The sequence below is a fragment of the Choloepus didactylus genome, chromosome 11 (genome assembly GCF_015220235.1).
Source record: "Choloepus didactylus isolate mChoDid1 chromosome 11, mChoDid1.pri, whole genome shotgun sequence".
In the NCBI taxonomy this organism is placed as follows: Eukaryota; Metazoa; Chordata; class Mammalia; order Pilosa; family Megalonychidae; genus Choloepus; species Choloepus didactylus.
This window is the reverse complement of record NC_051317.1, coordinates 55,398-70,238: the sequence shown is the minus strand read 5'-3', so window position 1 is coordinate 70,238 and position 14,841 is coordinate 55,398. Positions and strand designations below refer to the sequence as shown.

The window sequence follows — 14,841 nt, the reverse complement described above, 5'->3', positions numbered from 1 at the left end:
TCAATAAACACATCCACAAACAAGACAATTCCCTAGTTGAGGGGGGCACTGATAAGGTAAGGTGGGGGGAGCTATTGCAGACAGGTCAGGGGCTGGGGGCAGCATCTGAAGGCTGCAGAACCAGCCAGCATAGTAAGAGGCCCTGGGTTGGGAACGAGCTGGCGGAGCGGGCCAGGAGGGGAACAGTGTGGCTGGAGGGACGGGAACGGAAGGAGATAAGGCAGGAGGCAAGCAGGGGCCAGAAGAATTCAACATCTGACCCTCACCTCCCCTATCTGTGACACGGGGATAATGACACTGTAGAGCCACTTTACAGAGTGGTCATGAGAACCTTGCTCCAAGCCCAGTTCCTGGCAGAGATGGTAAACGAGGGGATGGTGTTATCCCATGGGGCACGTGAGCCAGCCCCGCCTCTTTGGGGTAAGACTGAGGCTGGCCCCAGACCTCCCTCTTGGAGTGGTGAGGAAAGCTGGTCTCGGTACCCCGGGCAATGCTAACTGGGACAGTGGTTGCTCCCTGAGCTGATAAGAGCCTGCAGGGGAACAGTCTGGCCAGCACATGGAGGCAGGAGGTCCCTGGGGCCTCCTGGGTGAGATGGGAGGCTGGGCTCAGCCCCTTTTCTTGCTGGGTCAGCCAGGGCCCCACGGAAGCCTGGCTCCCTTGCAAACACCAACAACAGCCAGCACAGTCATCTCAGGAAATCTTTTTGGGAACAGTGACTGTTGCAACTTTCACAATGACACTGAGTGGTCCGGAGCCCTTCCTGAGGCAAGCCCTGAGCTGGCTTTTTGGATAGCTGCTTCTTCCCCTCCCACCCCACAAGAAGGGCCTGGCCAGGAGGGTGAGGCTGCCCCTCCTCACAGCCTAGGATCAAAAGGCCCAGAGACCAGAGCTTTCTCTGGCCTGGGGCAAGGGTGGCCCTGAGCTGCTCCCTTCACGGGGCCTAGGAAGGGTTTCCTCTATTGGGTGGGCTACTGCCCCAATACAAAAGGGATTTTTGCCAGGCAGCCTCTTCTGATGAAAACAGTGCCCCCTCTCCCTCTTCCATGTTAAAACATGAATCAGGGGCAACATCAGTGGGGATGTAGGAAATTTCCCTTTACAAACTGTAACGCTATAAGGGCAAAGACCATTTCTACTTTGTCCATACTGTTGCTCTGGAGCCTGTATCACTTGACACACATGTATCGAATGAATGGGATGCATAAATGAATGGACAATTTTTCCGGAATGCGTTTCCTCCCATCCATGTATAGAAAAAAAAGAACCAAACCAGGTTTTAAAAAATATGCCTGACAGTACATTTCTGGAAATAGATCCCCCCCAAATAGATTTATACTACATACAGATGCCCATTAAAGCATTACTTGAAAGAGTGAAAAATTGGGCATGACTTAAATTGTTGCCAGAGCTTGATTGGCAAATGGTTTGATAAATTACGGCTCATCCCAGCTACGAAATAACACACAGCTCCGAAAAAGAATGAGGTTGCCTCTGTAAGTACTAACTTGAGGCTGTGCACGACACGCTGCGGATGGATGAATATTACAGAATGCACAGTATGATTCCAGTTGTATTTTAATAGGACAGTCTATGCATATCATTGGGTGCATATGCATGTAAACACAGAAAATGCACGCAAACACAGAATCATGTCTGGAAGCTGGCACATCAGACTGACATTCATCCGCTCTCTGGAAGTGGGATTTTGATGAAGGCAGTAGACAGAGGGGACCTTACATTTTTTTTTTTTTTTTTACTTGAGGTGCTTTTCTTCTTTAAAATGTATTTAAATAAAGAGAAGGCATTGTTTTTATGGTTTAAGAAAATTGAATGCATATGGGAACTTTTGTTTTGTTTTGTTTTTGTGGGTTTTTTAAATTTTGTTTTTCTCTTTTTCTAGGTAAAACTCAGTGGAGGCAGGGAAGTGGTGAAAAGGCTTCACACCCGTGGGCGGGAGTGTGAACTGGGCTGCCAGCCTGAAGGGCACACTGGCTGCAAGTGTTTACAAAAACCTTAGCCATGGTACATCCCAACAATTCCACTTCTGAGAATTCCTCCTAACAGTCTGATTATAGAAAGGGCCCCAAAAGTCCAGGAACCTGCACATTCATTATTGCATTATATATGCAGTGAACACTCATGGGAAACCTAAACATCCAACTTTAAGGGGCTTCATAAAGAAGGTCAATTATGATTTTGCATGTGATGGAATACCAAAAAAATCAAATTAATCATGCTTTTGAAGAATATTTAAGATCACAGAGAAAATGTGCAGATATTATTAAATTTGAAGAGCAGACTAGATAACTGTAGATATACTGTGATCCCATTAAAAAAAATACATGTATATGATCATACTGTGAACACTTGACTATATACCATGGTGATTGTATGGTATGTGAATATATTTCAATAAAACTGAATTTAATAAAAAAATAAAATAAATTAAAAAAAAATACATGTTCATCTAATAACAAATATTTACTGAGAATTTACCAGATGCACGGCACTGTGCAAAAAACCCTATGCATAGCATTTATAGTTTCATCTGTATGTCATTTACATATCATATGTATATCCTTTATATCTATGACACTCTAGGGCAGGGAATATTCTTGTCCTCATTTTACAGATGAGAAAACTGAAGTTTAGAGAGATTAAGTAACTTGCAGAAAGGTCACCAGCTTGGAGGAGGACAAGTGATGCCCAGTCTATATTCTTTACCACTATATGGTCCTACCTTTCTGTGCACAGAAAAAAGACTGGAAGGAAGCCTACAGCTGTTCTCACCAGCAGAAGGAGTGACTAAATTTCCTCTTTGTGGGTCTGATCATTCCAAATTGTCTACAGGACTATCTTTATTTTATATATATATATAAAGATATATATATATAAATAAAGATATATATATATGCTTTTCTCATTGCAAAGGCAATGCTATTCATTAAAGATTCAAACATTACAGATTAAAAATTCCCTAGCATCCTGACAGAAACAAACACATAAGAGTTTGCTGTTTATGGCTCCAGATTTCTATATGTCATATATTAACATATATTTGCACACATATATATCTATAATTTTTATATATTTGCTACTTTAAAAACTGAAATCAGATTAAACATACTATTTTCCAACCTGATTTCCCTCCTTCACAGGATGCATTACACATCTTTACAAGAGAGCATACATTTCCTACAACTTAATTATCAATAGTTGAAAAAGATTCCACTGTACAATTGAACCATGACTTAATTAAACCTCTACTGGAGTGCACTAGCGTCAACTCTGATTTTTTGCTAATACAAACATTACATTGTTGCAATGATTATCTCCATACATATCTTTGCATACATGTAGAAATTTCACATACTACTTCTATAATCAGAAAATCAATCACATACACAGTGTAAAATGCACTGCATATTATACAGCCACACGCACTGTGAACTTTGAACGTACAAAGATGCACAAGAGACCCTCTTATCTGTCCCCTTGACTGGAAACGACCAGAAGAATCCAAGTTAAGCAGCCTCTTGTCCCAGACAATTCCAGGCCAATTAAAGCCAAACCACCACCCAACTGCATTTCCAAACCTCTCATTTCCTAGTCTTGCTAGCTGGTCCCCTGGCCTCGAGGCCAGCTTGGGCAGGGCTTATCCCAGAATCCTAGATCTGACAGAACTTTCAGGTGGCCCTCCACCAGGGGGCTGCCAGGAGTCCCCAGGTGAGCAGGTGGTCTGGTTGGCAAAACAAATGGGTGAAGAGCTGCTCGCAGCCACTGAGAGCCAGGGACGCTGCACACTGAAAACTGCCCCGCCCCAAATGCCAACACAAAAACGAGCCAGGCCCCTCATGGGACAGGTGGGGAAGCTGAGGTCTAGAGAGGGCACGGGACCTGCTTTCACTGGTGTGGGGAGAGGAGAAAGCTAGGGCTTCCTGCATGGCCCTGGAGTCCCAGGGGCCTCCTTCCACAGGATGACAGCAGCCGGTGCCACCAGTGCCTCTGGGCTCATTAAGGGTCAGTTCCCAGCAGGGCACCCAAGTGGTTTCTCTTCATCACCAGGATGCTCTGCCTTGGGAGGCAAGAGTGTCATGGAAACAGGAACCGGCAGGGAAGTGAGAAGATTCTAGTATGATCTAAGACAAATTGCTTCATCTTCCTGAGCCTCAGTTTCCTCATCTGCTAAATGGGATCATAGTAAGCAGCAGGAAATGTGAGACTGAAGAACTGCTCTACCACTGTGAGGTTTCTATTTTTATTTTCTTTTGTTTTTCAGGCAACTAGATACAGGCTGCCACTAACGAAGTCGCTGTTTTCCCATTCGTTCTCCTTCATCTTTGGCCTCCAACTCCCACTGCCTTCCGTTTCCCGCTCTCTTCTCCCCACATAACCCTGCCTTTTTCTGGCACTTTACCTCATCGTCGACCACAAATACAGTCCTTTGTTCTTGTTTCCCAGCCCTCATGATTTCTGCTTCGCTCATTCCCCCTCTGGGGGCGGGGGGGGGGTGTTATTCCCACAGGCTGTGCCAGTCTATGTTGGGCAATGGTTTGTTTTTCTGGCCAGCCCAAATCCTCTCTTCTAGAAAACCTTCTCTTCCACCCCAGCCACACTGTTATCAGGGTGAGGAGGTGGGGAGGGGCTTCCATATTAATATAGGACCCCACCCTCCTTGGCATTGACCGGCTGCAAGCTGGGCCTATCAGAGAACCCCTCCTTACTGGGCCTCACTTGACTGGTCCAAGGATCAGCACTTGACTCAAGCTGGGCCAGTTGGAGCTCTTATGGGATTATTGACACTGAGACCCGAATTGGTGAGTTTCAGTTCATTCTGCAGGTGATGCTGGGAAATGCAAAACTAGGCCTTGCCAGAAGCTTTGTGGAGGGGGTCTGAGAGTCTAACCAACGTGCACAGAAAATCAGACATAAGAGACAGAGTCTTGGCAGCACCTGTGTACCAGGTCCTGGCTACCCCTGAGGCCCAGCTGTCTCTCTCCCCCAATCTCGTTACATGATAGGCACATTCTCCTGCCTGTCTTAAGTCATGCAAGATGGGTGTTTATCATTTGCAACCAGATGAGTATGAAAGAGGGTAGCAGTTAAGCACATGGGCTCTGGAGCCAGATGCCTTGATTTGAATCCAGCTGTGTCTCTCTAGGCCACAAATCCCTCCTCTGTTATCAGTGATATCTGAGGGTTAAAGGAGTTAATGCATACCAAAATCTGGCTCAGTATGTGGTAGCTAAAGAACCAGGATCCCTGCCCTCTGAGCAGGAAACAGGACTGCTGAATTGAGGGGTAGGGGTGGGGAGAGGTGAAATGGGGGAGTGAGGGGGTGGGGGGCTGGTTCCTGACATGCTGTCTGCCAGGCTTTCCATTCACTGGGGAGCCTTGGGAATTAGGGATCCTGAAATAATCACAGAGAGAAGCAGTCATGGGAATGTTGGAACCACTACTTATCGAGCATCTACTGTGTTCCAGGCTCTGCTACACACACTGATTTTTAAGCCAGTTCAGACCTCTGCTTGAAACTTGGAGGACCCTCAAAGTTGTGAAGTTCACCTCATATCTTCAGCGAAAGGCCTCTGGGGAAATGGACCTCTGGAGAATGGGGGATGCACCATCTTGGTAGCGGCTGCTCTGAATCATTCCTCACCCCAGGAAGGAAACCTAGCATTTGCTGAGCCCCTACAAATGGGCTGTGCATCTCCTAGACATTTTGCTTGCATTCGCTCAATAAATCGTCATAGCAATTCCATGCAGTGGGGAACTATCACCCCCACTTGGAGTCTGAGGTCACCAAGGCTCAAAAAGGTTAAGTAACTTGTTCAAGGTCACCCGGTTGGTAGATCCAGATCTTCAGATTTCCACACCCCATTTAACATCCCAGGGCCTCAGGGCAGTAGGGGCTCTCCCTTTCCCTTCCTGCACAAATGGATTCCCAGCGGCCCATTGAAAATTGCTTCACACCCATCTGAAGCTAGAACTTGCGCTTTATTTTGCAACCATCAAATGAAATCTCAGAGGAAGTTTGAAATCCTAGGCAGAAGTAAACACTTAACACAAGGAAGAGGCCAAATGGCTGGTAACAGAGGGAGATGGAACCCTGAGCACTTTGTACTTTTATTTATTCACCCCAATTAGCACAGTGATCCTGAGGATGCTCTCTTGTCATCTCCATTGTACGGAAGAAAGAATTGAGGGTTGAGAAGTTAAATCTGTTTCTCCAGACCATTCAGCTCAGACTGGCAGAGCAAGGATTTGAACCAGGCCTGTTGCATCCAGAAGCCACCCTTCACTCGGCTCATCCCGCCACTTCTCGTTCTAGTTCTCCTCTCTGCTTGCCTGGGAAAAAGATCTGCTAAAGCCATCCTCTGCTGCATCCCTGAGTTGCATGAGGACACAGGAGGTGTCTCCAGGGGCCCAAGATGGTCCCAGGAAGATCGGAAGAGTCAGACAGACAGACATCCAGTCTCCCGGGCCTCCCCTACTTGACATCAGGCCACAGATTCAGGGCCCCAGGAGGGAGGAGGATTTTCCAAAACAGAACAAGCCTCGGCAGGCATCCACGCTGCAGCTCCTGTGTCCCAGCGGTGATTGTGTAAATATAAACACTCGCACACTCAACTCTCCATGAACTTTTCTTCTGTCTTAATTGGCTTCCTGGTTTTCTCAACTGGATATGCCAAGTCATTTTGAAACCTGATGCACCCATCTGCCTTGGTGGTCCCACCCTCTGCTGGGTCAAGTGAGATTCTGGAGTCTGTTGAGCATGTCAGTGCCCTCCAGGTTTTGGATGTTGGGGAGAATATGGGAAATGGGGGGCCACTGGGCACGTATCAGCCCAAAGCCCCTGGGGACCATCCGTATCCCTGTCCACCCCTGAACTTCCCTGCTCTGACCAACCTTTGGGCTGGACTTGACCCAGATTTTCTGTGTCCTGCTTCTTCCACTCAATAAGCTTTTGAAGACCAAGCCGAAGCCCCCCGTGGATATGCCCAGAGCCTGAACTCAAAGCTCTCCCCACTTCGGCCCCTCTTTGGCCACCTTCCTCTTTGACCAAACCCTGTACCCATGAATGAGACAGCTGTGGGGCCAGAAAGACCCGAGTCCCAACTCTGCTACTTCTCCTCCCTCCCGGTATGGTCTTGGGCATCACACTGCACCTCTCTGAGCCTCAGTGTTCTCAACTGTCCAATGGGCACAGTCCCCACTCCCCAGAATGCCCCTGGAATGATGGGTAAATGAGGTGATGGATAGAAGGGGCTTTGTCTAGCGCATGGCACCCACTGGGTGCTTCAAACACCTGATTGGTGTGCGCCATTATTTTTATTGTCACCTCCCCCACCCACCCACCCGAGATGCCCTGCTATTTCTCACCTCCAAGGCTCTGCCCACAAGGCTCCCTCTTCCTGGACTGCCCTGCCCAACCTTGTTTATCTGTCAAAAACACATCCGTCTTTCAGACCTCAGCCCACTTTCCTCTTCCATGAAGATGCCTTTAAACTCCCAACCCCCACACCCAGGTGGACAGACCACCCCTCCTTGTACACTCCCTACCCCAGCACATGCAGCCCTCCTGCTCTGACGCTTCCACATGTCCCCCCTGCTAGCCTGGGAACTCTGCAGGAGGAAATCTGGGGTCTTGTTTACCTCCCCATCCCCCAGCCCAGCACAATGCTTGGCACACAGCAAACACCGGGTGAAGCAACAGTAATCACGGCAGATCCTTACGGAATGCTCACTATGGGCCAACAATGGGGAAGACACTGCTTACATCAACTCTCTGAGTAAAGTGAGTATTATCACTGCTCTACAGATGAGGAAACTGAAGGCAGCAGGATTCAGGGACTTACCTAAGGCTGCAGAGCTAGAGGCAGTGTTGGGATTTGAACTTGAGTCTCTCTGACTCCAGAGTGCGAGCTCTAAGCCACTCCAGTGGGGAGGGGGAATAAGGCGAAGGCACATGGGTACAGGGGACGGGAGCTGAACTCCTGGCTTACAGACCCTGTGAGTATCAGGCGTTCAGGACAGCGGGGTTGGGGAGGAGGAGGACGGGCTGGCCGATGATCCCCATGGGACTCTGCTGATGCCCGGTACGGGGGAACCCCTTCATACTGCTAGTTTTAGGGCAGAAACAGCCCCATCCCCTAAGCAAGAGCTTCTCAAACTTGAACGAGCTCAGGGATCACCTGGAGTCTTGTCTGCTTTAGTAGGTCGGAGTTGGGGTCCAAGATTGGGCATTTCTCACAAGCTCCCAGATGCTACTAATCTTGCCCCTGACCACACTTTGGGTAGCAAAGGTGTGGAGCAGTGGTTCTCAGGTGTGGTCCCCAGGTTGGCAGCATCCTCTGGGAGCTCATCAGAAATGCAAATTCTCGGGCCCCACCGCAGACCAACCGAGTCAGAAACTCAGGGGGCGGGCCAACAATCTGAGCTAACAAGCCCTCCAGGGGATGCTGAGACCCTGAAGTCTGAAAACCCCCTAGCCTAGCATCCATCTGCAAGGCCCAGCCCTACCCTAACCCATCAGCTCGAAGCACTTACGGGGTTCAGTGCTGGGAGGTGGGCGAGCCCTGAGGAGTGAGCCAGCACCCCTGGGTGTCAGCCCTGGCTCATCTTTGCTAGCTCTGTGACCGCCATCAAAGCAGGGATGCCGAGACCACCCCTCCTGCTGCAGAGGATGTTTTGGACGGCGTGCCACCCATTTCCGTTCCAACCTCATTTCCATCCCTGCAGCTCTCAATCACAGGGTCTCAGCAGTGGTGCAGTTTCTTGTGTAAGTAATTAAAATGTCCCTTAAAGATACAGAGGAAACTAGCAGAGCAACTACAAATAGTGACAGGTCTCTGTTTGGAAAACAGGGTGAAGAAGGGGGGCCAGGTTCATTTCCTATTTAACTATCAGAGAAGGATGTTAATAGATAATGGAGTCAAGTGAGGTACCATCTCTACCATCATTCTCTCTCTCTCAAGTCCCTCTCTCCCTGTGTGTCCTTCTCTTGACAGAGATGCAAGCAGAGGGATCTGGGGTGACAACCAGGGCTGCTATGTAGTGGAAATTCCTTTTTTCTTTTTTCAAACCAACAGTTTATTTGATGCACTGTTGTGGGGACAGATGTATTAGTGTTGATTAGGTTGGAACCTTTTGATTGAGTGTTTCCATGGAGATGTGACCCACCCAACTGTGAGTGACACCTTTGATTAGGGTGTGACCTCTTGACTGAATGTTTCCCTGGAAATGTGGCCCCACCCATTCTGCATGGTTCTTTGATTTAATCACTGGAGTCCTATATAAGAGCTCAGACAGAAACAGCTCGCTGCTTCGGCCAAGAGAGACATTTTGGAGATGGCCATTGAAAGTAGACTTCTGCTACTCCAGAGTTTACCTGGGAGAAACTAAGAGAATAGCGCCAGATACCTAGAGAGAAACATCCTGGGAGAAAGCCATTTTGAAACATAACCTGGGAGCGAAGGAAGATGCCAGCCACGTGCCTTCCCAGCTGACAGAGGTGTTCCAGACGCCAATGGCCATTCTTCAGTGAAGGTACTCTATTGTTGATGCCTTAATTTGGACACTTTTATGGCCTTAGGACTGTAACTTTGTAACCAAATAAACCCGCTTAATAAAAGCCAATCCACTTCTGGTATTTTGCATAACGGCAGCATTAGCAAACTGGAATACCTATCTATCCCATTTTCACACAAATTCTAATCATGTCTAATGACGACCTTATCATCAATACAGCATGAAATTGCATCATGTGGCTTCTGTCAACAAATATAAATATCCAAAAGCATCCTTATTCCAACTTTCATTCACTAATATGTGTACTTTTAACATCCTAAAAATGCTTCTCTTACTGTGTTTCTAGGCCAAACATAAATCAAACTCATATAGAGATGGTAATATCTCAAGCCTAGAGCTAACAGCCAAAAGGAAAAAGTTTTTCTTTGAACCAAGTTTAATAAAAAGCCCCAAATTTGAGGCAAAACTTTCAGCCGTGAAACCAGCCTACCACATAGTAACATCTCAGTACTTCTACCAAGATCCATTTTGTCAGGAATAAACATTTGTTCACACCAGACCTGGGATCCAGTTGCTCATTCAATGTGTAATTAATTTTTAATTCCAGGGTTCTTCAATTACTATTCTTTTTTAAGAAAATTTCTTTATTAGAGAAGTTGTAGGTTTATGGAAAAATCATGCATAAAGTACAGTGTTCCCATCTACCACCCTATTAGTAACAACTTGTGTTGGTGTGGCACACTTGTTACAATTGATGGTAGCACATTTTTTATAATTGTACCATTAACTCTAATCCATGGTTCACCCTAGGGCTCACCGTCTGTTGGGCAACATTTCTGGATAATAGGATCAGAGGTACTGGCTAGCTTTCTTCTTTAAAACCTCCTCTACTACATCAATGTTTTATAAAAAGCAGGTATTAGTATTTCATCAAACGGTAAAAAACAATACTTAAAAAACACCATTACAGGCACATGATTTAGCAACACAGAAGTAAGTCTGAGAAGAAACCAGTAAAAGAAGCAAAAAGGAGGGGGAGGCCCCTACGTGGGACCTGACTCCCAGGTGTGTAAATCTCCCTGGCAATGCAGGATATGACTCCTGGGGATGAATCTGGACCTGGCATCATGGGATTGAGAACATCTTCTTGACCAAAAGGGGGAAGCGAAATGAAACAAAATAAAGTTTCAGTGGCTGAGAGATTTCAAATGGAGTCGAGAGGTCATTCTGGTGGACATTCTTATGCACTATATAGATAACCCTTTTTAGGTTTTAGTGTATTGGAATAGCTAGAAGCAAATACCTGAAACTACCAAACTCCAACCCAGTAGCCTTGAGTAGAAAAATGGGGATAAAAACTAAATGAAAAATAGGGCGGGATGGGGGGATGATTTGGGTGTTCTTTTTTACTTTCATTTTTTACTCTTATTATTCTTTCTGGTATAAGGAAAATGTTCAAAAATAGATTGGGGTGATGAACTCATAACTATATGATCGTACTGTGAACAGCTGATTGTGCACCATGGATGACTGTATGATATGTGAATATATCTCAATGAAAATAAAAATAAAAAAGAGGAGGAGGAAGGGAAGTGATGAGAGCAGAAACACATGCCCGTGTCATTTTTGTTTAAAAAAAAAAACTTATTAAAAAAAGAATAGACGTTAAAAAATAAGGTGCATACATGTGACTGCTTCATTGTTGTATGTAGGGGAATGGACACTGGCCGTCTCTCCAGCCCATCCCTGTCAGTTGAATTCTTGGGATTGGAGCACAAGCAAAGGGCTTAGACCAGGGTTTCCTCTTGATATTTTGGCTGGATCATTCTTTGTGGTGGGGAGCTGTCCTGGGCACTGTAGGATGCCACACAGCATCTCTGGTCTCCCCCTACTAGATGCCAGTAGCACACCCTCCCCCCCCCCCACCCCGCCAAGTCATGCAAACCAAAATGCCTCCAGACAGTGCCCAATGTCCCTGGGGGGCCCAGTTGGCCCTAGTTGGGAACCACTGAGCCAAGGGAGATTGGACATGGCCTGTGGCCCACGGCCAGGAGGGGTGAAACTCTCCCCTACTTGCAGAGGCAACCCAGGCCGGTGCCCTGTGGCTCCGCCCTCCCCACCCGCAGCCACCCCTTACCCAGCCTGATGTCTCCCTCGAGGGTCATCAGAACATTGCCAGCCTTCAGATCCCGGTGGATGATCCTCTTGCCATGGAGGAAGTTGAGGGCTTCCAGCATCTGGCGGCAAATGACCTGAATCTGGGGCTCGGTGAGACCCCTGTCCAGCTCTAGAAACAGACAGGAGGCCAGTTAGATGTCGTCGATTTAGCAGATGCTCCCTGTGCCGACTGTCAGGCCTAGGCCAGGAATGAGAAATAGCAAAAGCCGCCACCGTTGCTGAGCACTTCCTGCATGCCAGGCTGCTTGGAAGCCTTTATGCCTACTGACCCATTCCACCCTCATGACAGCCTTCAGAAGCAGGTACAGGCACCACCCTCGTTTTACAGATGGGGAAACCGAGGCTCAGAGAGGCTCAGGAGCTTGCTCGAGGTCACACAAGTGGGAAGTCACAGATCTGGGATTCAAACCAGACAGCCTGGCTTCAGAGCTCTGGGGTTCAGAGATTTGTCTAGCAGCAGGCATGGGGTGGACGCTTTCATGTGCCAGGCTCCCTGCCTGGGGTACAGATGCAGGGACAGACGTGAGAACGGTGACTGAGGCTTGGAATGGAGGGGGACCCAGGAGCCGTGGGAGGGTAGGGTGGGCAGTATTATATGAATTGGATCACATCCTCCACAAAGATAAGTTCAAGTCCTGACCGTGGGGCTATGGATGTGAGGGCACTTGTAAATGACATCTTTGAAGATGTTATTGGTTAAGCTGAGACAAGCTGAATGGGGGTGGGCCTTATCCAGTATGACTGGAGTCCCTGCAAGTACAGGAAATTGGTCACAGAGAGGAAGAGGCAGATGGGGACAGAGACAACCGTGGGATGGAGGCAGAGCTCGAGTTATGACTCATGACAGGCCAGCCTCAGAATGCTACAGCCTTCAGAGAAAGCATGGCCTGTCGACACCTTGATTTTGGACCTCTAGCCTCCCAAACCGTGAAACAATAAATTCCTGCTGTTTAAGCCAACCAGGCTGAGATATTTGTTATAGCAGCCCTGACAAACTAAGTCAGGTAGCAACTCCCTCTGCCTTGAAGATTTGGGAGGCTTTCCTGGAAAAGGGCATTTGAGCTGTATCTGGAAGAAAGGAAAGGGGTTTAAGAGGAGTAAAAGGAGGGGCAGGAACATTCCAGGCTAAGGAACCAACAGAAGCAAGGGCCAGAAGGAGCTGGTGTTGAAGAAATGGTCAGCTGCCAGGAGGTGTGGAAGGGCTGGGAAGGACAGATGGGCTGGTTGCGAAGGGCCTCCTATGCACTAGTTGGGGAGAGAGACACACGGGCATCCCACAGCTCGGCCTCTGCTCAGAGCCGGCGGGCCCTTCTTCCTGGAGGCCTTCCTAGAGGTGGTGGCAGTGAGCTGGGGCCTGGAGGCTGAGTAGGTGCGAGTGGGTGGGAGTGGGAGGCAGAGGATTCCACATGGAGGAATGGCATGTGTGAAGGACCCTGGCGTGGCTGCAGGAGAAGGATGAGGGGAAAGAGAGTAGAGGTCAGGGGCCTGCAGGGCCTGAATTTACAGGCTATGGAGGGGAGGCTGACTTTTATTTGAAATACAATGGGTAGTCGCTGAGAGGTTCTGAGCGAAACAGAGACACGATCTGACTTATGTATTTGAAAAAAAAAAAAAAAAATCCTTCTAGCTGGATGGAATGGAGAGATGGCTGGGGAGCATGAGCAGGTGCAGAGAGGCCAGCAGAGGCCATTGCTGGTCTAGGGTGGGTGGAGGTGAAGGTGAAGAGGAAGGGCTCATGACTCAATGGATCAAGGAGGTAGAAGTGGCAGACACCATTAGATATGATGGGGGAAGGGGGGGAGAAGAATTCAAGATGACATTCTTGTGTTCAAGCATCCTACATGATCTCATTATTAGTTATTTTTCTCCGTAAGACTCATGCACTGAAGCTGGCTCCCGCCCACCCCCACCCCCGCCTCCCTCCTTCTAGAATGACTCTCCAAGGCAGCAGTTAAAAGCGGGGGTGACAGCACTGTGAGACTGAGAGGATCTTCTTGACCAAAAGTAGGAAGAGAGATGAAACAAAATAAAGTTTCAGTGGCTGAGAGATTTCAAAGAGAGTCGAGAGGTCACTCTGGAGGGTATTCTTATGTGCTATATAGATATCACCTTTTCGTTTTTAGCGTGTTGGAATGGCTAGAGGGAAATACTTGAAGCTGTCAAACTGCCACCCACTGACCTTGATTCTTGAAGATGACTGTATAACTATGTAGCTTGCACAGTGTGACTGTGGGATTGTGAAAACCTTGTGGATCGTACTCCCTTTATCCGGTGTATGGATGGATGAGTAGAAAAATGGGGTCAAAAATTAGATGAAGAATAGGATGGGATGGAGGGGATGGAAAGATGTAGGTGTTCCTTTTTGCTTTTATTTTTATTTTGGAGTAAGGAAAAGATTCAAAAATTGATTCTGGTGATGAATGCACAAGTGTCTGATGGTGCTGTGAATGACTGTACACTGTGGATGACTGCAGGGTGTATGAATATATCTCAATTAAACTGTACTGAAAAAAAGTAAATGAACAATGGGGGTAGGAGCGGGATGGGATGTTTTGGATATTCTTTTTTATTTTAATTTTCATTTTATTTTTTGGAGTAATGAAAATGTTCAAAGTTTGATTGTGGTGATGAAAGCACAACTATATGACGATACTGTGAACAACTGATTGTACACTTTGAATGACTGTACGTTATGTGATTATATCTCAATAAAATTGCATTTAAAAAAAAAAAAAAGCAGGGGTGAGCCAGCCCTGGGCTCACTGGCTGTGGGACTCTGGGCAAGCTCCTTAACCTCCCTACATGTCTGGCTGGTCACAAATAAAACAAAGAGCCTCTTTCTGATTTTATGTGTGAGGGTTAAATGAAAATACTGTCCATGAAAGCAACTTCCACAGTCTCTGGCTTAGAGCAACTATTCACAAAAGAGTGGTGATTATTAGGGTTTCTTGTTATGGGCAAGCTCACTCTGGACGTCAAGACCCAAAAACATCCCCACTGAGCACCTACAAAATGGTTGTGTATTTCCCTCACTTTTCAAAGAACCTCCCTCGGTTGTCTCATTTGAACCTCCTGACAGAGTTGTGGGGTGGAGGCTGCATCAAGCCCCATTTTATGGCCGAGGAGGCT

The 14,841-nt window shown here is 47.3% G+C and overlaps 1 protein-coding gene across 1 annotated transcript in view; it reads right to left on the bottom strand.

Annotated features, from left to right (window-relative positions):
• Positions 1-14,841, bottom strand: part of STK10 (serine/threonine kinase 10) — a 134,844-nt gene that overhangs the window by 66,992 nt on the left and 53,011 nt on the right. The window contains exon 4 of the mRNA XM_037799393.1: positions 11,672-11,821. Within this exon, the coding sequence (XP_037655321.1) occupies positions 11,672-11,821 (150 nt within the window). The remainder of the gene's footprint in view (positions 1-11,671; positions 11,822-14,841) is intronic.